The 27378-nt window shown below is 41.5% G+C and overlaps 2 protein-coding genes across 2 annotated transcripts; one reads left to right on the top strand and one right to left on the bottom strand.

Moving 5' to 3' along the window:
- Window positions 1–14199, bottom strand: psmb2 (proteasome 20S subunit beta 2). The gene is made up of 6 exons (XM_085791190.1): window positions 13981–14199; window positions 13316–13438; window positions 12772–12842; window positions 1074–1236; window positions 875–924; window positions 1–227 (listed from the first exon to the last, which is right to left on the bottom strand). Exons 1-6 carry the CDS (start codon window positions 14069–14071, stop codon window positions 126–128), a joined length of 600 nt encoding a protein of 199 aa, XP_085647316.1. The 5' UTR covers window positions 14072–14199; the 3' UTR covers window positions 1–125.
- An 84-nt stretch (window positions 14200–14283) lies between these two features.
- cdca5 (cell division cycle associated 5) lies at window positions 14284–15393 on the top strand. Its single transcript, XM_085791189.1, has one exon. The coding sequence runs from the start codon at window positions 14366–14368 to the stop codon at window positions 15206–15208; it is 843 nt and encodes a 280-aa protein (XP_085647315.1). The 5' UTR covers window positions 14284–14365; the 3' UTR covers window positions 15209–15393.
- The last annotated feature ends 11985 nt before the right edge of the window (window positions 15394–27378 follow it).

Genomic DNA, 27378 nt, shown 5'->3' on the forward strand with positions numbered 1-27378 from the left:
TTGTATCTCAACTGTGTGTCACTTTTTATTGGAACAGAAAGAGCAAGGAGGTCAACAGTACAAAAAAAAAAAAAAAGAGGAGGAAGAAATGAGGGAGTGAGGCTCGGGCGCTGAGCAGTGAGCGGTCACTTGGCGCCCAGGGTGAGCTTCTCCAGGTCATGGATGCCCTCCCTGTCAATCAAACGGACAGTGAAGGAGGGGAGGTTCAGGATGAAGCGCTTGTTCAGCTGCAAGAGGGAGGAAAAAAATGGGAATGTTAGAAATGAGAAATATTAAGATAAATAATATTATCTCAATGGTAATAAATAAGAAAAGCACATATAGAGACATAACACAGAAACTAAAATTAAAAAACAAACCAATACTGACTATGAAAATGATACAGCACAGAATCGCTGTATTTTGTGTGCAAACATCGTCTCAATCCACAGATGCTGAAGTATTGATCTTTTCTTATATAAATTGCAAATAGGAATTGAAATTTTCGGTACGAACACTAGAGCTGTTTTTCTGACTGTTGGTCAGTCTGTTGCTTCACAATCACATTTAACGAGAATAAAAATGATGTAAGTGAGATGAACAGACTGAGAACTTCATCTCATTAGATAAAAACAGATGTTCATGACATAATTAGCGGTGGTGAAAAGGTATTAAATCACAATGTATCACAAAATATGCTATTGCAATACTCAGGATGTTGTAAAAGTGTTGCTGTTCACCCATTCTCACCATCTCATTGGTAAAATACGTCTAAGGAAGATCGATCATGGGTTTTATGAATTGATAATACAGATTATTTTAAGTAAAGCTTGAAAAAGTTTATTATTCTTAATCCAAAAATGAAAAAAAGCAACATTAAACTCATTGAACTCACTTCCTCAATGCATTTCTTCAGCAGATCCACGGCCTCATCCCGGGTCAGATCTGAAACAGAACAGAAACATGAATTAGACTCAAGTCGACTCAACATCTGCAGGGCTCACACACTCACACACACACACATTTCACACTCACACTCAGGGGAAGAATAAAAAGGCAAAGAGAACGAGCGCGGGTCGTCTCTCTGCACTGACCTGGTCTGTAGTAGCGGTCGAGGATGGACAGAGTGAGGAAGGCTCCGTAGCCGTGGGCGGCGAACGGGGCCTTGGCCAGAGAAGACAGGTAGTCCATGTAGAAGAGACCCGGGCCGTCGGTGTCATCGTAGCCCGCCAGCAACAGGTTCACATGGTATGGAGTCTGCAGACAGAGGAGGGAGGGAGGGAGAGTTCAGGTCTGTTACAAAGGCTTCGTGAAAGGTGTTCATCCAGGACGGACAGGCATCACATTGTTTAAGATCCTGATTAAAAACAGTGAACGTGTTTTTTGGTTTGTTTGATTTCATTTACTGATATTTCTAGGGGTGTTTGTTAATGTAAATCACTTCATATGGACTCCCCCCATAATTTGACATCAAGCACGTTACCAGCTAATGAGGGAAAACTTAAAATGCAGCCGCAGCAGCAGCAGTTCGTACCAACACGTCCTTCACCAGCCCACCACTTCTGTCCGTAGTTCATATAAACATTAGATTCAGGTTGGAAATAAACAACATTTTCTATATTAAATTACAATTCATTTTAATGTGTATTTCAGCTATTAACCTTTGCACATCAGTCAAAGCAACAGACATCGACAGGACGACCTGGTTTATGTTTGGGACTGATGCAGACGAACTCTGGATTTAAAGTCCAAACAACTATGTTTTAAAAACCTCTTTTGCACCGTTTTCCACAACTTTGTGCAGTTTCTGAGAACTGAAAACTGAGACTTTAGGCGACTTGTATTTTTTGCTTTTCCACTAGGGATAGTACTTAGCCTCAGCCGAGGTTCCAAGCGAGCCGAGCCAATACTAAAACATGACGTTGACCAGCTGCTGCCAGCCATCGATGCGCCAGACCGTTGCGAGTGCGTCGTCCGACACAAGAATCAAACCTGCTATTTTAAAAAAACACGCCGGCGACAGCGCGCACTCAACTGTACTGAGACTGCTGTTATTTTTTCACGCGAGTTAAAGCAGAAGTAAGTGGTCCGGTCGTTTTCGCTAATGCTGCGTTCCAGGCAGGCTTTTGAAACCGTAAATTACAGCTTCAAGTCACAACTTACGACTTTGTAGCGTTCCAGGCAACCCACTCGTGTTTTTCCGACCTGTTTTACCGGTGAAAGTCACTATAACGGCCACTCGTAACTTCCGACCGGTGAACTCGTACCAGATCGAACTGGTACCACTTCACGGTCGGAAAAATACGAGTTTCTTTGAACGCACCATAACAGTCCTCGTCCCTACGTCGCCACATTCACGGCGTTCCTTGGCTGCACACACAGCCCTGCATGCCGTTCTCTCTCCTCATTGGATAAAAACTGTAGGATACGATAAATGTTTTCTCCTCGGCTCAGAGCAGAGCAGAGGGACTGAGAGACCCGTGTTTCAGACCAAACACTCTATGTAAGTGATTGCTGTCGGAAGATATAACTATTTAAGACTTATATTAACACAAATATATCACTTACTTCTGCTTTAAATGTCTGCTGAGTGGAAAACCCTATTGGAAACCGATTAAAACTATCGATTTAAACCCAACTACTTTTGTTTTAGTTTGAAAACTACCACTTCAGCTGTTTAGTCCAGTCTATAGCAGATGTGTTGTGGTCCGGACAAAACCAACTTTGGCGTAAATGCTCATAGTCGCACACTGCCGCCATCTTTCCAGTTCCTTGACGGCAGCAGAAGGACGACCAGCGACCAACGACCAGCGACGTGTGTTATGTTTGTGTCGGTTTTGTTTTAAAAGCTGGACGTAGCCCATTTTTCGCATCACCAACAGATTCTAGGAGTCGCGGGCAAACGCCACAGATACCAGCGGTTCATCGGCGAACACCGAGTCAATTCAAAGACGCGATGATTACTGAGGCTCACCGACCAATCACTGAAGAGCCAATAAGAGACTACGACCAGCTGCAGCCGACGAGACCACAACACATCAGGACTCTTTATGAGTTCAAGCCAAAGCTGAACGATGGAGAGTCAGCAGGTTGCATAGTCTGAACCGTACAGAGATCATCAGACGCCAGTTCACAAGTCGCATCGTCTGAACCGAGCTTCAGGCTGCGTTCAAGACCGAACAAGCAGACAGACGTCCTTCAGCTCCTTTTACGACCACGACGAATCATTTCAAAGAGTAAAAAAAAAACCCAGTTTCATTGTCCATAAGAGCGCCTGCTGCATATTGTTGGAAGAACTAAAAACTCTGTCCCTTAAAGCTCTTACTCAGGTATTTCTTTTCATTTCTCTAACACACCCTCGCCAATGCAGACGTTACGCAACGTTTCCACAGGCTGCGATGTAAAGTCAACTTCATTTTCACAAAAAAAAAGAAAAAAGAAAAGAAAAAAGAAAGTGTCTCCTGAATTAAACAGTAAATACAAGGTGTCAGAATAACTGCATTTAGTCATTTCCATTCACCCCCAAATCCCACCACCTCCCACCCCCCAGGGAGAAGAGGTGCCAACTCCGCCATCACCTCACACGTCTTCTTCTGCACCGATGTCACAGGCTCGATCCCCCTGAACCGTCGCCTCGCCACTTAACCACCGCCGTTTCATCGCTTGAAAAGTACAACTTCTCTTCTTTTCTCAACTTCCTCCAAATAAATTGCTCCTAATTATCGACTTTGATTTTTTTTTTCTTTTTTCTTTTCTTTCCCAGCTGAGCGTGACGACCACAGCGGCAACATTAGCACGCCATAAACAGCAGCGAGAGAGAGAGATGTACACAAGAGGTTGAAGTGAGAGTGAAAGGTGAAAGGGCGTCACAGGACAGGGGAGGTGTGTGTGTGTGTCTGTGTGTGTCTGTGTGCGAGAGGGTGTCACCGGCAGTGTGACATCTGCTGGGAGTCAGCACCCCTGTTGCTCTCCTCCCTCCTTCCCTCCCTCCCTCTTCATCCCTTCTTTCGCTCCCTACCTCCGCCCTCCCTCCTCCGCTCTCCGCCGCCTTCACCCTGTGCCCTGGAGTAGCGCCAGGGCTCATTAAAAACTTCTAAAGTCGTTTCTCTTGCCCCTATCTCCCCCTCCACCACCACCACCACCGCCTCCCCCATCCCCCCTCCGCCCTCCCTCCTCTCTTTTTAAATTACATCTTTTACGCTCCCAGCCTCTTCTCCCCTTCTCTTCCTCCAAAACACTAATTTTCTCTCTTCGTTTTTTTTTTTTTTTTGCAAGCCACTGTTCCTCATTTAAAAAAAAAAAAAAATCCCTTTAAAGCTCGACAATTTTAGGGGATTTCAAAGCAACTTATGGCCTGAATTCTTTGCGGATGTATGCGGAAGTGTAGCGGGGTGTTTCTTTCTTTCTTTCTTTCTTTCTCTCGTTCTTTTTTTTGAGGGGGTTAAAATGCAACAAGAAAAATATAACATGGCGTTCTGGATGTTGCGCGTGGAGGCAAAATATGATTCACATGACGCCAGGCGAGTTGTGATCTGCACACCTGCCCTCTCATTTCAGCTCCTCTCTCAGCCGACCTGCTTATTTCTGTGACTTGTGTGTTTGCCACCAGGGCAATGATGATTGTTATGCTCCCTGTGGAGCGAGCTTTAGTGTATGAGAGTGTGTATGAGTGTGTGTTAACAATGGTTTTGAACACACACACACACACGCACACACACATGTGAAAAAGAGAAACAGTGTGTTTGTGAGTGAGTGTGCACAAGGGGTGTGAATCTCAGGTTGAATATCTTATACCCTGTGTGTATGTGTGTGTGTTTGTGTGTTTATGTGTGTGTGCTTTAACTCCTCCGTGAGCGCTGCGAACACCCCAGTGGCGTCACCCCCACCCACCGACACCTGCCTCACTGGTTACAATGTAACAATAATACGGACTTGGCATCAAAATAACCCTCTTCCCTCTTCCCATGTCACCTCGGAGGGAAGCAGCCACCTTGTTAACCAGCCACCTGAACTCACACCCGGCTGCACGTGCAAACAATACACACCGTCGTCGCATGTTTTATCCCCCTGCTGCGTCTCGAGTCGCACTCTCAGCCAAACAAGGCGAACAAAAGCTTCACCTGTGCGTTACTATCAAAACCACTCCCACGTGGGTTTGAAGGTATAGTTTGACATTTTTTGGGTGGAGAGGGGGGAAATTAGGCTCATGATTTGAGTTCGGCATAAATGTGCATTAGACAAACAAGCTTTATGTGCATTAGACAAACAAGATGTGCATATGCTAATTACGAGTGTGAGATTGTAATTACTGATTATCTTTGAAGCAGTTTGTCTTTAACGCTTCAGAAAACAGCTTAAAAAAAAAAACAGCATTAGCTTTTCATACAGATGTTATTTCCTGTCCAACCAACAGTCCAAAACACAAATTAGTTCATTTTATTGTCATTTCAAGACAAAAAAATTCTCACTAAGGTTGCCGACAGTAAATTTTATAAACGGCTGAAGGCTGGTCAACGTGGTGAGGCTACATCGTCATCATCATCATCTCCACACAGGAGGGAAGGGGAAACAACCAGCGTCTACCTGAGGTAAGTTATATTTACACAGGCCTTGACATACAAGCTGTAAATTAAATGCAAAGAGGTTATTGTGATTAAAACGTATTGCATCACTCACTGGCGCCTTATGACGTTTTTTTTTCATTTGTTATCAGTATTTCCTGCTACAAACTATCATTATCATATCAGTCTTTAAAGGGATAGTTCAACAATTTGGCAAATTGGTCCACTGCCATAATCGCTATAGTCTTAGCAGTAGGTTCGTTACCTTTAATTGTCGGTGCAAGCTGTTTTTAGAACGGCGGAGCAGAGCCGCGAGCTGCTCAGAGCTACGCTAGGGAGGCTAATGGGATTTCTTGGTTTCCCTCATCAAACTCATCAAACACACAATCCAACAACTCCAAAACGCTCTGGTGGACAAGTTGTGACCTGCACATTCACCACGCTATGAGATAATAACAGAACGTTACGAGACAGAGTTGTTTTCGAGGCAAATTCATGCAAAACCACTGATGCGCGTTCCTGTCGGGGACAGTTTTTCATCAAGCAGTCTCTGCATTTGCCTCTAAAACAACTCCGTCTGCATCTCATAACGTTCTGTTATTATCTCATAGCGTGGTGAATGTGCAGGTCACAACTTGTCCACAAGAGCATTTTGGAGTTGTTGGATCGTGTATTTGATGAGTTTGATGAAAACCGGTCGATCTCTGGTTCAGTTCTCACATTCAAGACGCTTGATCCATCAAATATTGTCTGTTTCTGTCTGTAAACAGACCTTTAACATAGTAGATGATGAGGTTTATAGATTTAAACGTCTTTGGAAGGAGCTAAGCTAACCATTTCCACCAGTTTCTAGTCTTTGTGCTAAGCTAAGATTGGCTCGGGCTAACCAACCAGCTTCTCGAAGTTGCGTCATATTTACAGCACAGACATTGAGAGTCGTATCGATCGACCCCCAGTCGCCAAATTAATCCTTTAAGAATCCGGTTCAGAGAAAAAGACCCTCGGCTGCGACACAAATTAAGGTCACACTGGTAATAAAAACCACCACAAACTCATCCCCCAAACTCTCCTCCTCTTCCACGTTCCAGCACTCCCTCCCTTCTTTCTTTCCTTCCTTCCTTCCCTCTCCTCCTCCTCCTCTTCTCCCCCTCCCTCCCCCCTTTCTTTTGCACCCTGCCCCGGGGCATGTTCTCTTTATTGGCATTTCTCCTCAATCTGCTGTATTAATTGTTCATCTGTGCAGGAGCAGAGGAGCTGCGTGCAATATGGCGCTAGTAATTATTTGTGCCCATTGTGTGCTAAAAAATATTTTACAAACCCATATGGGGCCAGCTGTAGATCACCGCGGCACCGAGGCTAACTGTTGCTGCGGCCTCGTGTAACTAAATAAATAAATAAATAAAATAAACTCCACAAATAAACAGCTCAAACTTCTGCAGCTTCACTGCATCAAACATACACGTAGACGCATTAAAAAAAAACTGATGACTGTTAGGCGTTTAGGCTCCTACATAAAGAAAAAAAAAGGAATGAAATGTGATATTTATAAACTCTCGGCCTCCCCTGAGTTTTGCGGCTTCAATTTAACCCCCATGTCTCAGCCCTCCTACATCTGTCAATTCAATATCCATCAGTTTAATTTCTATTTATTTTCAACGCACAAATACATCACAATTACTGTACATGAAACGGGGAAAATAAAACAAATAGAAGCAGGGCAGAGGCTTAATTTCTATGCCCCGAAAAACTTTGCAGTTGTTGTTTTGCTCTGTGGTGAATTTCATGTGTATCATTACTGATATGGGTGCAGCAGCAGCAGCAGCAGCAGCAGCAGCAGAGTCGAGGCCTCAGGTGATTATGCTTACCGCTAGTTTTTCTTTTTCTTTTTTTTTTTTATTCCTACTTCTTTGTCTGCTCTCTAAAGCCTGAGTGGATGCAGTTCTCCAGAGGTTAGTGGAGTTGTTTTTGTGGACGGCGGGGCAGGGTGAGCGAGCGCACACAGTCGTAAATGCGAACGCGGGGAGGTTTCGCTTACTCTGCTTTACGCTGCTGACTTTAGCTAACTACTACACCTCCTGGAGGTTTCTGCAGCCACTAGGGTAATTTCATCTGTAATTTATCCTGCAGGAACAAGGCCATCAGAATTAACAATATACCACTGATTAATTTATCAGTCAGTGGGTTTTAACCTAGGGGTCTGGACATGCTGGCAGGATCACGTGCTCGGGTTTTTTGGAAGTGGGGGGGTTGGGGGTTAGGAAGATGATTTAAGGATGGTTTGAAAAAAAAAAGGGAGATTTGATATACAAGAGCAGATCATTATCTTGCCTTTCTGTCTGGGTTAAACTTTAATCTACAGTGATTTAATCAGATTAATTAAAATAAATTCCAACATATGCAGCCAGTTCCCCGGACATGAATTGAGCGAGGTCTCAGACTACAGGCGTTTTTCACATTAAAAAAAAAAAAAAAAGAAGAAGAAGAATATAAAAAAAAAATCTACATTAAATTTTTCTTTTAGTCAACAAATGGGCTTAATCCACGTCTGAGAAACCAGCCTGTAGCGCCAAAGACCATCTCTGCTGCACACTCCACGTTTTGTTTTTATAAAAAAAGTTGCAGACCATAACAGATTAAAACTGTTCATCACTTTACGAACCCTCTCCACTATAACTGATGGTAAAATAACAACAAGTAGAAGCTGCAACTGATTCTGAGTCACTTTTTAAGACAAAATTACAAAATTTCATCGCTTACAGACTCTCAAATGCTTGTGGGTTTTTCAATCATTGTAAATTCAATTCAATATATATGTTTGATGAGTCAAAAATCAAGCAGCTTGTGCTCCAAAGATCATTTCAAGAGGTGTTTTTTGGCGATTTTCAAAGCAAATAGTGAATCTGTTAATCAATAATGTAAAATAACTGCCGATGGAACAAAGTTGTGAGTGCAGGTTTAAGTAGCACACATGGTTGAGGTACTTTTTTTCAAAGAGAATAATTATTAACGCAAATAAAAGGTGAATAAAAACCGTGTTATAATTAAGCGTCTAGTCGATATCCAACGTTTCAAGACTTCAGCGGATGATCCATTTCTCCCTGTTTCACATTCAAATGGACAACACACATTAAATATTCTACATACTCAAGATGTTCTGGGGCAAAAGAAGAAAAAAAAAACACCATAAAAAAAAAAAAAAAAAACCTGTTTATACAACATAATTTGCAAATGTCCATGTACTCTGGAGGTTGATGTGAAAAGAGCATAGCTGGAGGAAGGTGTGGGATGCAGAGGAGAAACTGCTATTGCTTCAGATTCTCAGCACTCATGAGAACGCGCGGCATTAGTAAATCCTGCACTCATAAAACCAAATTCATCACCGTGAGGCACAGAAATAACGATACAGTTGCAACTTATGACAAGACATGAATATAAATGTTATCCTCCACCACATGTACAACAACCTTGACTTGAATAACTCCATCCTAATCCTATAGGTCCCTCTGTGTGTGCATGCATGTATTATTATTGTATCACTGTGTGTATGTTGACTCCTACTCGTTCTCACACTCCAGTTTGTGTGGTGGTGTTGTCTACTGGGCCTGCTTGTTCTCCCCTGGGACCCCCCCCCCCCATCCCTCCTCCTCCACCATCCCTATCCCCCGTTCGATGTGTCCCACATTCCCTTCTCTGCCACACTAATTGTTTTTTGTAATTATTTTCACCCTTCTGCTATTGTGACAGGCGGCGGCTGCACTACTCTTAACAAATTAGTGCAAAATATACAACGCGCGGATACGAGCGTGTTCCAGCTTTAACAGAAAAAAAAAAAAAAAACACTAATGCAATCACACACCCAGGCCCTAAAATCATCTATGTAAGGACAAGGGATGATTTATTTTCCATTAGCGTTTAATTGGCCAATTATTTTCTTGATTGGTTGATTGATTAATCGGTTTTGTTACATCACATAAGATGCCGAAAAAAAAGCAGCAAATCCTCACAAATGAGGAGCTGGAACTGTGACATGTTTGACGAATAATTCAACGACATGTACAGCTTTGAACTTTGTACCAAGGAACATAAAGAGCAATAAATTGACCTATCAACATAACTAATTACTGCTAACATGCTCTGGATTAGAAAAAAAAATCATGTTCAAGACATAAAGGGAGATGTTTGTTTGGTAAAAAGATCCAAACGTCACATCAGTTTTTAATGTTTGAAGTGTAGATTAAAAGCAAAAATGAACACTGATGAAAATGCACGTCACAACCTGCCCTTGAAAGTGCAATATGATCTTTTCTGCATGTTGTGCAGCTCTGCTTTAAACATAAAAATGTAGGGCATGTACCCTTACCCCTTGTAACTAATAAATTCACAAAATTAAAAAAAAAGAGACTTAAAAAAAGACGTACTATGGAGAAGAAGTCTCTAAATGTATCATAATGGGAGTGTATTGTACCTCTGCAGAGCTTTGGGGAGGCCGTGTTAACTTGCCTGCCTGTAAATCCAAGCTTCTCTAACGAGTAACGTTTCATTTTCACACCAAGTTTTGTTTGGTTACATTTTTTTGGTCTTGAGGTGCTGCAGTTTCAGACCCTGGGATTTTTTTTTTGACACCGTCCCCAGAGGACCGACCGGTGCAGCAGACTCAGGCTCAGGTGTTGTCATCGAGTCTCAGAGGGAGAAGCCTCCGTCACCATTCACAACAAGCTGACAAATGTACCTGCCTCTGTCAAAATGCGTCTGCCGGTTCAGCTGAGATGTCTCAAGCTGATAACGACACAAACACACACAGGTATAATTGCAGGTGAGACTTGATTCCCACCTGAACAACTTGAGAGGCTTGACTACTCATCACCAACAGACAAGCTAATCCTCTATTGTCTTCTATTGGGAGTGTTTTTACCTCCTGTTTTAGCCCCAATAAAAGAATCTCAAGCATAAATTCAAACATTTTGTGGATATGAATGAGTTAATCTTCTACATACGCTTTATTGTACCAGCATTATGAATCGAGTATTACTTTTGGGAAATAGTCTGTGATTCTATCATTTGGTCCCTTGAGCAAAATGAGATTGCAAATACTAGAGGTAAGTAAGTTTTAAAAAGAAGAAATTGAAATATTCATAGGTATATTCACTGCAAAGATAATGAATATGCATAATTTAGACAGTGACCACTGGTACCAGAGATTAATTACCTACTGTTTTGTTAACTGAGGGAATACATGAATATACTGGTGTTGGAAGTCTGCGCAGTGGGATAGAGGAGTTTGTCTGAGCGCACAGGTAAAAAAAAAAAGAAAAAAGAAAAATAAATAAAAAATTCTCTGGAAGCATGAAAGATGGAGCAGGTCTGAGAATACATGGCAACACAAACTGCAGCAGATGGTGCGCCTTTGCAAGTTGAATTTCCATTTTTGGAGACACCAAACGACTGTTAAGCTTGTTCTCTGTGAATAACAATGTGTGGGCTTATTTTCAGACAATATTTAATTTCACACAAACATATCTGTCTGTAGTAGGAGGAGGAGGAGGAGGAGTAGAAGAAATGGTCTACAATGACAGTAAAAGCCTGGCTGCCTTTTGTTTATTGTTGTAAAATAGCTGTATTAAATTTAAAGGTACTACATGTGAGAATGTAAAACAATTTATTAATTAATTATATTAATTGTTTCTCTACTGCACTGGATGGTGAACGGATATTTATGTTCATTTCTATGCCCCTTTGCCTGGATGCCTGAGCAAGCAGATATATACTGATATTTCACTTTATACATCCCATAACATTGTCAAACTATAGTCTAATAGCCAGGTCTTTCTCCACACTGAATCAAACATAGGATCAAATTTAGTTTATAGCCAACTCTGAAAAAACAGTGCAAATTCAATTATCTCATCGATCAACATGATAAACAAGATACGATCAATTACATCCGGTCTGTTGGGTATGACGTGTCACTGTTTGGCCTAAAGCCGGGTGGAAATCCTAAGTAACTTGTTAAATTTGCACATTAATAAAAAAAATATAGGTTGATTTGTGGAGACTGGGGATGGTTGGGAGGTTAATACTCCGGTTTCTGCAGCTGATAGAGGCACTGTGTACTGCGTATACATAATGCCCCCACCAACAAACTTGCTCTCTGTGCCGGGGGTACAACAGGTCACTAAAACAGCACAGTGACCATGTGGAACTTTTACAAAGTGTGTCAGATAGATATGACGAAATCCATCTGCAATCCAGAGCAAAACTGATCTCTATCAGCTGTGGATCGTACAATCTCTCTCAAAGTTTGGTACTGGAGTTGTTGGCGAAAAGAAATTATTGTGCAATCCCTTACTAAACCATAATGTGCATATCTGACTTAGGTTCTTAATCAAAAACTCACTGCTATAACGTCATTGAATATCTTATATCGTGATCTAGGGTGAAGCAAACTTTATAAAGCTGTCCCACAAAACACACCAACCCTGATGAGCAACTGTTAAGGTTCAATCAAGAAAACATGCCCGCCCCGCTATACAAACAATTATTTTGTTTATGATTATAGTCAAAAACAGACATAATATTCCTGTGATATGAGAAAGCAATTCTCCAAAATAAAAGTTTGTGTCACTGTTTTATGGGAAGTGATGGTCCTTTAACAGACTGGCAATAAAAGATCACAACATTCACATGAGGCCAGCAGGAAGAAGTGTCAACAAATGTAAAATAAATACTAAAAAAGGTTCCTGTGGGCTTTGTTATATGGTCTTTGGTATTCTTGCTATAGAGAGTTTTTAAAACAATCGTTTATTTGATAATCAAAACCGGGCACATAGGTGGGATGCACTGTCCTCACAAACTGAGGCAGTTTTAACGTCCCATTAATGTGTGAACACGAACAAGTAATCTTTAGTTAGGTATAGGGGTCCAAGGGATTTTCAAGGTATTATCAAAGAACACCTTTTTGCTACACTGAAAATTTGACTTTTTTTTTAGATTCAAAGACCTTTAAATGTGTTATTTCATTGAATGTGTTCCCCTGTCTGAAAAATCACAACTGATAGAGGTCACTGTAAACAGCTAGATTTCTCTTGACGAAACTACAAAGATACAAAGACATGCCTGTGTGTGTGGTTTAAACAAAAGTTAACATTCAGAGAAATTTGAGTGGATCTCAAAAGAATCTTTCCAGTTTTAGCCGTTTCTCAATGGATGAAAAGTTATAGATCAGAATAGTTACCCTGCTCCGAAGGTAGTCTGCAAGGTTCTTTCGTGTGAAGTTCGCTGCTGCTGATGGACTGAGTTCATAACCTAAGTACAGGACGGAGAAAAAAAGCTCATTAAACACACAATTTGTAAAAGTGCTCTTTTTTAGGCTAAGGCATTTTTCCTCAATATGACATTATTTTTGAATGACCTCCAATGACTAGGACAATGTGTTGAATCCTAATACATTTATTGAAATGTCAAAAATGCACCTGTAGCAGATAATGCCAGTAAGATTTAATCCTACTAACTTCTTCTTTAGTACTGCTATGACAAGTAACCTTTTACATTGGTGTTGCCCTGCTAAACAAATGGCTTCTTTAGTGAACTAATAACTGGTTTTCCTTCAAACATACACATATTCTACAAAGCAATATGTCAACAAAAACAGAACAAAATTGGCAATGAATGGGAATTATAACCTACAGTACGTAAATGTATTTATAAAGGTCAAACTACACCAAGTAGCTATTTTTGGTATCAAACAGATGACTGTGCCAGACTTCATGTGTCCTTACCGTTCCTCATTTTATACAGCTGAACATTCTTCTGGATGTACTCTGCAAACTGTACTGTGTCTCCTGCTTCTCCCACACATAACAGCAAGATCTTCTCACTGAGTTTGAACATTTTGTCGTAGTCTGGAAAACACAAAGCAGGAAAAAAAAATTACTTCATTATTTGCTTTAATTAGTTATAAAATTAGCCATTTTGCTGACTATCATTCATCACCACTCATTGGGAAACGTCCACCCAGCAGCCAGTTTCACTTTCACTGTTACAAACTAATTTGATCAGTATCTTCATTTTTATACAATACGACGACTTGTTTCATTTAAAACAATACATGCTGGTGGTTTCAAGTGTGTTATAAAAAGTTGTGTTGAGATAATAAATAAATAAATCTCCAAATTCAAAAATACAATAATGAGGATTTCTGTGGCAGTTAAGCTGGTAGCTAGCACCGGTTAGCATCGTTAGCTCAAGTCACATTCAGAGTGTGTGGTTAACGTTACATTGTGAGCGTGTCGGTGAAGTTACACATCAGTTTACTGGTAAAAGTGGAAGCATTAAAGATTATTTATCAGCAGGAAATAACGAGTTATGGCCCCGCAGCGACAGCTATGAGCAGCAGCTATTTAGTGCTAGGTTAGCTTACTGCTAAGCTAACGCGTTGTCATACCGTGTTTCATCTGAATGATGCTGCTGGCTGCGACATTATCAGCAGCGACGAGGACAAAATCCGGTCCCTGGATCCCGATCAAATATTCCATCCTGAGTTTTTTTGCTGTGAATTGAATCAACTATAAAATAATAATGTGAATAATGAGATAAAGCAGGTGTCTCTTGCTCGCGGATGCACAGATTACACAGCAAAAGTTTGAGACGACGGGCGCGGACTGCTTACGTCACCGGAAAACACGCTTTCGTGCATTCTGTGCGACTAAAGGCGGGCGATTTGAGCGGACTCGACTGAAGAAGACCGAGAAGAAGGCTCCGCGGTTTCTGGCTCAGAAACAAAAACACGGTGAGAATTGATCGCTTTCCCGGTTGAAGAAAAAGTTCATATGAACGAAGGGACGCCTCGAAACGTGATGTCGGATACGTTGAACGGCTCGCTGCGGAGACGGTCGCCGCGGTTGAGCTCCCCGACTCAGGCTAACATACTAACGGACAAAAAAATGGCGACGACGTCCGTGCTAACAGTTAAACGCTCCATAACAGTGAGGAAAATAGCACCGAGAAAGACAGTCGCCCCGTCCGAGCACAACAAGGAGAACACGCCGCGAAGGTCAGCGGAGTCGGACGGCACTCCGCTGGAAAAGAAAAAGCAGAAGGTCTCCACTCCAGGTCCAACCCCGGCCCGCAGAGACTCCTCCTCGGCTAAGAAGAAGAAGCAGCAGCAGCAGCAGGCCGCTATGCCTTCACCGATCCTGCCGTCAACACCGCCGCCGCCGCTGCAGCCTGCTCAGCCGGAGGTGGTGGACCCAGAGGACGCGGTGTGGTCCCAGAAAGTGCGTCGGTCCTACAGCAGGCTCAGCGACAAGTCGTTCAACAGCAGCCCCGACTCCCGTGAGACTTTATTCGGCTTCGAGAAGCTGCAGACCCCGGAGGTGCTCCACAAAAACAACAACAGGTGTAAAAAGACCGACGGCCTGGAGGCGTCAGGGTCTCTCCTGTCTGGTCTGAACTCTTTCACGTCGTTGCTCGAAGCGGAGGGTGGTGGTGGTGGTGGTGGTTCAGCTTCCCCCGAGCCGGATCTCAACATCCCTGGGGTGACTGTGGTGAAGGAGAAGAGGAAGAGGATGAAGAAGGTCCAGCAGATCAACACCGAGGAGCTGGACGCACTGGCTGCAGAGATGAACGCAGTGTTTGAGGAGGCAGAGGAGTTTGAGCTGATGGTGGAGTAAAAAGAACAACACAAAACACTCAGACAGACTGAAGGACTCTCTAATGACTTTTTCTGTCACTGCAGAGAAAACACTGACTTTGTTTCACACGGAAAGCCAAAACGTTTTTGTACATTTCAAGGTCTTTATATTGTAAATGTTGATTCTTGGGAGGTTCTTGTACTTGTTTGTTCATCTAATTGCTCTTTGATGTGGTTGTTTAGCTCCTTATGTGCAGGTTATGCCACACCTGAGTATTGTGTTGATTTTAAAATGACCAGTAGATAAGTAAAAAGCATGTTTGTACTTTTCCTTGCAAAAACTTTTATATAGATTATATTTTACAACTGAAATCATTAATGAACCAGTGGACAGACAGAAACATAATTGGCAACTTCCTTTTTATAACCAACTAATTGTTTCATTTATTTTCAAGCAAAAAAAAGGTTTAAAAACTCCCAAATATTCTCTGATTCCTGCCTCTGAAAGAAGATGACTGGCTGCTTTTTTTGTTATAAATCACAAAAGTAATTCAAACAAAATCAGGAAATTAACTGATGATGAAACACACAGTGTTTATTTTCTTTTAAAACTGATCGTTTATTGTCCTCACTTGTCACAGTGTGGTTGGTTGTGCAGAAGATACAAGAGGGAAAACATGACAGTTTGCAGGACTGGTACGATCTATTGCTACTCAGTTCCCATCCTTATAAATTGAAGTAGTATTTTGTTTCTCTTTATGTTCAACATGCGTTCATTGCTGACAACGAGTAGAAATGTTGGTGGTGGTTCAGAGGTTACCAACCACATTACTTACCTTTAATTATGTATTCATGCTCATATTTGATTTATGCAGAAATCGAGCATAAGAGTGTAAAAAATGTGTTATTTTTTACTATTCGTGTAAATAAATACTACTACTACTTATTAAAACAGTTGAGATTTTATTCTGTTTTCAATTATAGTTTTAGCCAGTTTTTAAAAAATTTACATTTCACATAACCTCCATGAAAAGGTTTAAGGTTAGTTATTCATTCATTTGTGCGATTTTGGGCCTGACAGCATCACCCTCTGAGTGAAAAGTTGTGATTTTAAAGCAGGAACTCTTCACACACACAGTGACACCAATTAACAGGGTTCTCACACGTCCTGGAAAACCTGGAAAATGAGAGAAAAAGTCAAATGTCCTGGAAAAGCTTGAGTTGTCCTGGAAAATAATTGATCACATCGTGACATCAGCTACCAGAGCTCAATTTGACTTTTTCAGACCTGCTAAGGATTTGTTTTCCAAAAACTAGAGACTTTCAGTTGATGAGTGTTTCTAGTATTGGACAACGAGCATGAGGGTTTTCTCTGCTGAATGACGGAGAGAGGAGCAGCACAGAGCTGTAGTGGGCCTGGTTTAAAAATAAAAACATGTTTTTGCGTTGTTCTTTGATAAATTTGTCATAATTTCTAAGCATGTAAGAGATTATTTCACACATAGGGTAATTCAGAGCCACAGACTGCACATCTTTAAGCCAGACTTCTAAGAATAAAAATAGAAACAAACTGGTTAAATGTACAAAATAAGGTACAACTGTTGAAAAAAACACTTAAAAGCATGAATGGGACGGGGGATGTGTTAGTCTGACGTAATAACATGTCGGTCAGACTGTAGCAACTGAAAAAGTCCTGGAAAATGATTTCAAGAATCTGATTAAGAACCGGTTTCTATAATCCGCTGAACTGAAACAACGGTTTGAAGTGTATCTGTTGAGCTGAGGTTTCTGGGGGACGGCGATGCTCATTACAAACCACCATGTTAACTTGACTGGGGTCTAATCAGGTAGTAGCCAAGCACGATGACTCTAACAACACATTCCTAAACACAGCAGCGGTCTCCAGTGACGAGGAGGAGGAGGAGGAGGAGGAGGAAGCAGGCGATTTGTCTGGATTTAATGAGAATGGTGGACAGGTTAAAAAAAAAACATTTTCCCCAAGAGTCTCTTAAAGGTCTAAGTGGATGTGTTGCATAATTTACACTAACAAGGAGTGGATGCTGTCAGCTGCTGTCACGCCTGCTTCTATACTATAGCTGCTGCTGCTCAGATAAACTGTCCATGGAGTCTTCTTGACTTGTTTGACTTTAGATCGTCAATAAGTTAAACACATTTGCAGCTTATTAGCAAACAGGAGACACATTAAAGGTAAAACCTGGATAACTGATTGGTCTAATGAGGATAGAAATGCTCTTTACTGCCATCACAAAAACTACAAATGAGGTCATAGAAACAGTACAAAGCGAATTGACAGCAAGAACAAGGCCTGGGTTGGTTGTATTGAAAACCAAGTAAACTCTGTTTTTATCTTAATTGGACCATAACTGGTTTAAGTTTGAATTGTTGTATGTATTTTCTTTTTTAATTAGCCTAATTTCTTTTAAGGTTGGTTCTTGGCTTTTGATGAATGAAAAATGGGGTCTTACTATACGGAAGCCCTGAGCAGCCAAACCTTCATACAATTTATTTATTATTTGAGGTCAGAAAAAACAAAGTGTTGATTTCTCAAAGATAACAAAATAATTAATTAGAGATGTGCCTGAGATATCCATCACACATACGTAATAGCTGATCAGCATAGTTATCTTTCTGTATCCATGGAGAAGCCCAGGGCCGTGAAACAGGTCAACTATGTATACAGTTAACAACAACATTAGGCTCATGAAGATTTAAGATAAAAGCTGAAGCTTCTCGCTAACCGCTTCTTAGATGACTCACGCACTAATGTTTATATTATCTATAGCAAGGAATATTTATCTCCAGTTAATGATGTCGTTATCTTGAGGAAGACAAAGTTTCATTTTCTAGAGGTTTCGATAGATAAAATTGTCTGGTTATCTTGAGAAAGCGAAAGAAATAAAATATCTGAACGCATGGCTGCTCGGGGCTTCCGTAATATTTTATACAGTAAAGTTAGGAAATATGAAATGTTTTGAGTGAAAAAGTTGAACATTTGGAGACACTTGGTTGCTCACGACTTATGTTAATATGTATTCACTGCACCACTTGATACTAAGTTACGATGCTTCAGTAACTAAGTAAACCCATGGACGAGATCAACGCCCCGGGGGCAAAAATGTTGTTGTTGGCCACCTCTTGACCTTCACCGTGGTATACAGCTTCATTAATTCCCCTGGTGCCCAAACAAAACAAAAAAACAGCAGATTAAATAGCTGATCAAATGATTGGCAAAAAAGTAATTGCCAACTACTTTGGTCACCGATTGATTGTTAAAGTTCATGTTTTATGCAAAAAAAAAAAAAAATCTCAAGTTCTATTATAGCAAAACTAACATCTTTCAAAGCAATCAGTTCTCCAATAATGAAAGTGACACAGTTTTACTCTGTTAATTGCTAAATAAACAAAAATATTAAATCATTTTTGATAAAACATACACAATATGGCGTAAAACTGAAAAGATCTTTATTCAACAACAGCAGCAACATCACAAAAACATGGAGGATGGAGAGGTGAGGTTGTGCTTTATAGTGGCGCAAATGTGTAACAAATCTTTTTGATTAATCAGATTATGTGGAGCCCAGATGATGTGGTAGAGGAGCAAACCTGGGGCTTTTTTCTTTTTTCTTTTTTTTTTTTTTTTTTTTGGGCCTGACCCCCCCCGGGTGTCTGCAGCTCCTCCTGGGCGTTGGGTAATCCAGCACAGCGCTGTTGATAAAGACAGAACTGGCACAGCTCTCACTGCAACACATTATCAGGTGGAGTCATAATAAATACCCCCCCCACCCCCACCCCCCTCTCTCCCCCCCCCTGAAGATCTGTATTTAAATACAGGGAAGTGATCCACACTGTTGCAGAGGATGCTGACAAGTACATCATCTCCACCTGTTATACCAACCTTGACAAAAAGAAAAAAAAAAAGAAAAAGAAAAAGAAAAAGCAGCCATGAATAAGGTATGAAGTGAGATGTTTACCTCTGCTTAGAGCACGAAGGCTCGATATGATAGTATTTGCAAGTGTGTGTGTGTGTGTGTGAGAGAGAGAAGGGGAGAGACGACGCACAGAGAAATAATGAGTGTGTGTGAGTGTGTGTGTAGTATAGTGAACGAGTAAATCCACAATTTGCTCACGCATTTTAGGGTGTGCGGAGCAGCGCTCTGTTTTCTTCCTCAGGTGTCATTTCATCTTCATCCTCTTCTTCATCTGGCATCTGCAGCTCCCTAGGTCGCTTTTTTTTCTTTTTTTCTCTCTCTGTCTCTCTCTCTCTCTCTCTGCAGACTAGAGCACAACACATGGTGGCATGCCTTTTGTATATTTTTAACAAGGTATTCATGTCTACTTTACACTTCCACTGAAAGTTACAAACACTTTTTTTTTGAGCTGTCACTGCCAGAAACAGTTATTGATTCACACTGATGCTGCTGCTGCTGCTGCTGCTTTTGCTTTGGAGTCTGTTCATGTGTTTTGGAGGGAGGTTGGATATTTTACACTCATATTCATGTGTTGTTGTTTTTTTTTTCTCTTTTTTTTTTTTTTTACCCATCTCTCCCTCTGCTTTTTTCCCTCTTCCCCCCTCCCTCCCTCCCTCCTTCCCTCCTTCCCTCTCTCCACCACACATACACACTCACATACACACCACCACATTTCACTCACGGCAGTTGTCGCTGGTTCAGCTTGACTGCTTCGTTAGGGCTCATCATTTGCATTCAGATTAATTATCTAATTACCGACAAATGTCCGGCGGCCACCCCACACTCCGGCTCGTCAGCTCTCAGCCTGTAATTATTTTAATCATTTACTTTCATCTGGAGCGTTCCTGCCATACTCCTGTGTTTAGAGGCCATTCTTAATTACCCTGCCAAGACACTTTTTTCATGAGAGGGAGGAGGAGGAGGAGGAGGAGGAGGAGGAGGAGGGAGGAGGAGGAGAGGGGTTGGTTTGAGGGAGAGAACAAGAGCAATTGGGTGAGGGAAGGAGGAACGTATGTGTGTGTGAGAGAGAGAGAGGGACCAGTGGGGACATGATCCAGAGGCTTTGACAGCACAGAGGAAGCTCCTGCACTGCTGGATGCTCTTTCCTCCTTCTTTCTTTCTCTCTCTTTCTCTCTCTCTCTCTTCCCTCCCAACACCCCCCCCCCCCCCCCCCCCCCTCAACCAACTTCCTCATCTCTCCTCTCACCCAATCCCTCCCCAACTCCCCCTCCCTCCCTCCCTCCCTCCCTCCCACCCCCTCCTCCTCATCCCCTCCTCCACGCCCCGCTTCCACCGTTATACTTCCTCCCTTTTTCCCTTTATCGCGAGCACACACAGGAATCGCCCGTGGGCTTCAGTGCTCTGACTGCTAATACACTGACACACACACACACACACACACACACACACACACTGACACACACACACACACACACACACACACATAGAGAAACAGGCAGACAAGAGAGTCATGCGCTCTGTTTGTGGCACTCATCACGATGCACACAGACACACACACACACACACACACACACACACATACACATCTTTCCACTATCTGCCTGGAAAATCTATACTCGTCTGTCTGTTCCTGCTGTCTCTTCCCTCTGTCTCCCACCATCCATCCATCCATCCATCAGACATCAGACCTGCATGGCTGCCTGTACTCTACATAGCATCTATCTGCTGCCTGTCTTTCTCTTTCTCTTTCTCTTTCTCTTTCTCTCTCCATCTCCTCCTTCCTTTTCATGCCACACTATTTGGACAGCCTCGCATCAGGACCGCTGCTCCCTGTCCTCCAAGAGGGGATGGCGGGTCATCTCTCTCTCCCTCCCTCCCTCTCTCTCTCGCTCTTCCCTGTGTGACCGCTTCATAATGATGCTCTCACTCAACCCTAAAGCCTCTCACCCCTCTCACCCTTCTCTCTCCCCGACTGCTCTTGTTAAGAAAAACAAGAGTGAGTGAGAACAAGAAGAGAAAGAAGGAAAGAAAGAGAGAGAGAGAGAGAGATACAAGCTCTGTAATTGGGCTCTTGAATATTTAAGTCACTGGGGATGAAAGTTTAATGAAAAGATGATTATCTACCAGTTTATCACACCACTGTTTCATATTTCATTTTCATATTCTCCTTCCGAGCTTCAGTGTCCGTTTAGGCAGCCGCGGATACACACTGTGTTGGATGATACTGAGCAAAAAGAGCAAAAAGATGGAGGAGACACATGCAACGAGGGACATTTGCCAAAATATAAGAGTCTTTAGTGTCTCACTCTTTATAGGTCGGTTTAGGTTTCTGCTCATCGTTCATCTTGTCCATGCACTGACTAGATGAACTGAGTAGGTTGTAAGTGCAGTGATACTCCTGCTGTTCAATGCACTGTCCCATGAACTGGGTTATAAAACGGGATTTTATAAATACTGAGGTCACGTGTGGCTTCAAACCAAGAAGATATCCGATCTTTTTTTAAGAATATTTAAGGTTGTGGTGATGTGTTTACTTTCTCGTATTCAAACTGAAGTGAATATCAACAATGGTGCAATCACACAACAAACTACACACAGTGACATAAACTCTATAGGTCATCCTCCCTTTCCTACAGTGTGACTGTAGCTGTAGAGTTGCATATTTCACATTACTATGCTGCTGTGGAAGTGGAGGTTAAGTCTTAGGTCACCGACACATCGACTCCTACATCCTAAACAACCACACTCTCTCAAATGACCCCGTGATTGTTTCCTGAAATACTGCACTTACACTGCCCTGCGTTAACCAAAAAAAAACACAGTGACTGTATAAGCCTAAAACGAGAATCACCATGGTTACTAAAATCGGGTCATCACTTTTTACGGTTAGAAAAAGATCGTAGTTTCTGTCATAATCACTGCGGCCACTAGATGTCGCCTACAACATAAAACGTAATCATTCGTCACAACAAGCGACGACCTATGGGCTCGACTTTCTTTCACCAGAGGACAGGAGGATTCATTTATTTAATTATATTTTTTATATAACATCATGTCATCATGGTTTGAATCATTTGAGTGACTATGTTTCTGGATTCTGGCGTATTTATGCACTGTACAAATCTTGAATTTCACATCATCATGCGCACATTTGGGAAATCAGTCACAGATTGTGTGCACAATCATAAAATATCCAACTGAATTTATTTAATAACATGGTATATTTAGAAATAAACTTGTATTTTTGGTGACTCAAATAAGTTTTTTGTTTTTTGTTCATTTGTCGACCACAACCAATTCATTTCAATCCGAATAAATCAATCAAATCAGTCAAAATCTTAGACTGCAAGAAGAAATATATATTTTGTTACCAAATAGCTATAAGTTCTTCAGTGCAGAGATCATGTCAAAGTTTTTAATAGTAGAAAAAAACAGTTTCACAAATGAAACATAATTTATTCTGAGTAGATAACCTCAGTGGCATCAGTTTTAGCTATAACCTTGCCCATGCACAACAGTGGTTAAGTTTTTCCATTCTTGCCATATAATAAACCTGCTCTTTTGTTGTCCTGAGACTTAAACTTAACATGTCTACTTAGACATTAATGAAGAGATGAATTGACTGACAGAAACCTTGGCTTAAAGCATCAGCCGCTGACTTAACTCACTCATTTTAGCCTATTCATTTGATTGTGTGTCAAAAACACCTTCAAGACAGTTGAATGAAAAAAAAAAAATGTGAAAAAAAAAAAAGAAAAGAAAAGAAAAAAAGCACAAGGATACTCTTTCCTTTATTCATTCGAGCCGGATAAACAGACGCCTGTTTGTTATTCATTCTCATTATTCATAATAGTGGGGACATTAATCCCTTTTTGCGGGAAGATGGTGTGAAAAAGCATTGAACGCTTGCGTCGCTCCGACATGTAGCACTTTTTTTTTGTGAGTGCCAAACCCCAGTGGAATAACAGGGAGTGCAGCAGAGTTTGAGGGGATTATGTTGAGAACCCACACATAGCCCTGGGCCACAGTTTGGATGGGGACACAGTTGGGATGGCGGAGATTAGAGACCTGGGTTTGGTGCAAAGAGGCCATTTCCAGGCAAAGATACCGCACACATTATGAAGGTAGGGGTGGGGGGCACACTAGGACTAGGCTATCTTCTTTGATAAATTCATTCCAGTAACAAGACACAGACTTGATTGTGAAAGCATGAAAATATAGATAAGAGGTGATTCTTCCCTAAAAAAAGGCCACACGACAAGAGATTAGTCTGTGAATTTAGATGGTTTGTGATTCTTTGTGTTGTTTGATTAATTTTTGGCAAAGGTGGCACGGATAAATTCATGAGCTGCATTATTAAACGGCTTCGGCGTCATTTATACGCCGTACGCCATATGTCGAGGCCTGCGTATAGCCTACGCTTCAGAAATCTGAAATCGAAGAACCTGTATGTATGAAAAAGAGGCCTCTGGGGACCGAATGAGGGAGACGAGACGAGTTGAGAGTTGAAGACTGCATTAACTCGGCCTCCTGAGTTTCTTGGCGTTCACTGCTGCAGCTCTGTTAAAAACACACACACACACACACACACAAAAAAAAGAAAACTCCCTCAAAAAAAATGCGGGGTTCGATCCTTCTCGCTTGCTTATCACTTTAATCCACGATTTCACGCCACCGAAGGAAGGGAGGGGAGTGGGGGGCGTTGGGGCGACCTTCGCTGCTTGTCGCTTTTGTGGACAGGGTGTCACCGTTTAGCCCCATCTCCGCTTGCTGGCTTGGAAGTGGGAGGAAGGGAGGGAGAAAGGGAGGGAGGGAAAAACCTGGGAGACCGGGAGCTCCTCCATCTCTCAGGGTCAGAGGGGGAAGAAGAGAAAGGGGGGAGGAGGAGGAGGAGGAGGAGGAGGAGGAAAAAAAAAGAAAAAGAGCAAGTTAAATGGAAGTGACAGTCTGCAAACATTCCTGCCGGCAGCTGCCACCATTCTCCATAGTTCAGCCACCCCTGTGCACGGTGACCGGGCCCCCGCGACCCCCGTGTGTCTGGCACACGCACCTGCCTGCTCTTTCACCGACAGCCCGGATAATCTATGGGCGGATCCCAGCCGGGGCTAACCCTCAATGCGCTCTTGAGAAAACCCCTTATGCGTGAAAAAGCCCCCTTTTCTCCGTCTTTTGTCCTACACAGTTTTATGGGACTCCATTGGACATTATGAGGTTTGGGGGATTTTTCACGGGACTCTATAGAAGGGTATAATCCTTTTCAGGCACGGGACGAATAAAAAAGTTTTAACCTGCTGTTTTCATATTTATTAGCTGGTTATAGCAGGCGAGGCAGCTGAAGCATCAACACACACGCCTCCTCCTCCTCCTCTTACACACCACACACACACACACACACACACACACACAAGCTTCAAGTCCTGGAATCAGAGATTGACAAGCATCTTGAGTGGGGCCCTCATCATCATCATCATCACCATCATGGAGCCGAGTGCTTTAACTGAATTAGTCAAGAGAGTCAAGTGGGCGAGTGACACTGAAGGTCATGAAGGTTTTTAGTCTCCCTCTCTCTCTCTTAGTCAACAGGTTGTGACTGACAACATATTATGGGATGTTTTACTCACCCGTGTTTATCTACTCTGTCAGCTCAACTTAATAATTGCGTTAAAAGTTTTTTATTAAGGCTTCAACAAGTCAAATTAAGGAGGATTTTTGAGACTTTTTGAAAATATGCTGTTGATCAGTGGGGACGAGAAAATAATACAATATCACAAATAATAATTGAATTTAATGAGAAATTTGATTGATATGGTGCATTTCCCTTTAGTTTAGACTTTAGAGTCCCAATATTTATACAAAAGAACAGGAATAAAGAGGGAAAATAGAAAGACAAAGCATTAAAAAACCTATCTATCTATCTATCTATCTATCTATCTATCTATCTATCTATCTATCTATCTATCTATCTATCTATCTATCTATCTATCTATCTATCTATCTATCTATCTATCTATCTATCTATCTATCTATCTATCTATCTATCTATCTATCTATGTGTTGTGTTGTTGTTGTTTCTCCTCTGACGACAGGTCTTTCTCTCCAGTTCATCATACACAGGCCTCAGGCCGCTGCCTCCCCTCTCTCCCCTTCCTCCCCCTTTCTCCCTCCCCTGCCTCTCTACTCCTCTACCTCCCTCTTCCCCCCCTCTCCTCCCTCCCCTCCCCAACACCACCACCACCACCACCACCACCACCCCTTTCTGTCAGAGCTGATTGTTTCCAGCCCAGCAGAGAGCTGCAGGCGAACACACTGTCACACTACATCAGGCAGAGGAAGAAGGGGAGAGAGAGTGGATGATCGGGTTTATATGTATTTCTCTGTTCAAAAAGCTAAAGCCACGGCTGCAGCAGCAGGGATTCCCAAACTTCTTCATGTCAAGGGCATATGAATGTAAAAAAAAAAAAAAAAAAAACCCACAGAGCCCAGATTTTGTCCTGAGGAATCTTAATCTGAAAGGAGCCGTAGTGTCGGAGAGGGAGAATGATATAACAGTGTGAAACTACAGCGGGAGGAAGACGCTGTGGATGCACAGAATATAATTACAGCTCAGACTTGAGGTGAATCTAAAAAATCCTAGTGTAGAAAAGTATTGTTGAGCTATTGGTTATTTGATAATCAGGAATATGTGACGTCTTTACAAACCTCCTATTCACTGTGTCAAAATCGACCTCTTTTAATGGACCGTCTTGGCCCAGTCACAGTGTTATAGATACGTCACTGTTGGTTCAGTGTCACAGACCGGTTTTTACCTCCCAGATGTTTTGTTAGCTATAAAAAAAATAAAATAAAAAAATAAAGATTCATGTAATTAAATCAGTAATTAATGGTGACATGTATGAATATTGGGTAAGTTTTTAACAGTGATGTTTTACTGACTGTGTCTTGATATGTTTTTCATTTCATTGTTGGGTTATTTTGCCGAAAATTAAATACGGTTAACACTGACATGATTTTCTCAGGTTCCTATAGAAACCACCCAAAACAATATTTTTCTGTGTATTTTTCTAAATATATTTCTGATCAATTATTTATTCAAACTAAAACATGGTTATTTCAATCACTTTAAGGCACAGCAATCTCCAAATTTACCATGAAACTGTGACAAAAGTATTGTCAGTCCAACACAATAATGTGTAAATGAGGACCCAAATATTATTTACTATAATAAGGACAAGTAAAGTTAAATAAATATGAGCAAATAAAACTGTTTACATTTCTATGCTTTTAATCTCATTGGTTGATAACCTCACACTTCACTATAAGAAAACAATAAAAAATGTATTTCTAAGTCCCAAACTTTAAAAACACACAGATGAATGTTAGGGACATGTGAATAAGATTTTGAGTAGCCTAGTTCCCTTTGTGCAAATTAACAATGACTATATATGAAACAGTCAGAGAGGGACATGATGATTTTTGCACCTTTTAAGATCCTTTAGGATAAATTAAAACATGAAAACACCATGTTGAGGTGTTTAAATAGAGGCCCTGAGCCCCAGTTTGTCAGATATTTTGGTCACTTTTCTATATAGATCTGCATCTGAAAGCAGAACAATCACTGCCTTCTTTCTTTCTTTCTTTCTTTCTTTCTTTAAAGTTAAATATAGCCGTATAAGTCAAAGTCAATTTCTTTACTTTCTTCTTTTAGCAAGTTGACAATTTCTGTACAATCCCCAGACACAGTAAAAAAAAAAACTAACAAAAACAAAAAAAAAAAACATTGGCTAGCTAAAACAATAAAACCATAAAATTTCCAATAATCATCAATAATCATCAAACAGTCGTCCTGCTACATTATGTCAGTGGTTCCCAATCTGTTTGACCTCAGGTGACAGCACCATCATACACAGTTACTTGTGTCTTTGTTTATTTGCGTAATTTCTGAAGGCAAAATTGCTTTACAGGAAATTAAAAACAAAGATTGGAAGAAAAGAAAAAAAAAATCAAAAGACAAACTTAGTTTTGTGCAGAAGACAAATGTTGTTTTTTGTTTATTTGTTTTCCTGTTAGTCTTGGTCCTGACCCCCGTGTCGCACTGCATTTCATTATTCAACATGTAGTGAAAAACACTCCTCTCCTCCCGGTGGGAACCCTTTCATTGATCCCAGGTGGTCCCTCCTCCGTTTAGTGCACCACTGCTGCACACACACACACACACACACACACACACACACACACACACACACTGCTCGGTGCTGCCCCC

Source organism: Trachurus japonicus, chromosome 11 (assembly GCF_045865225.1).
Source record: "Trachurus japonicus isolate A0001 chromosome 11, Traja_1.0".
Lineage (NCBI taxonomy): Eukaryota > Metazoa > Chordata > Actinopteri > Carangiformes > Carangidae > Trachurus > Trachurus japonicus.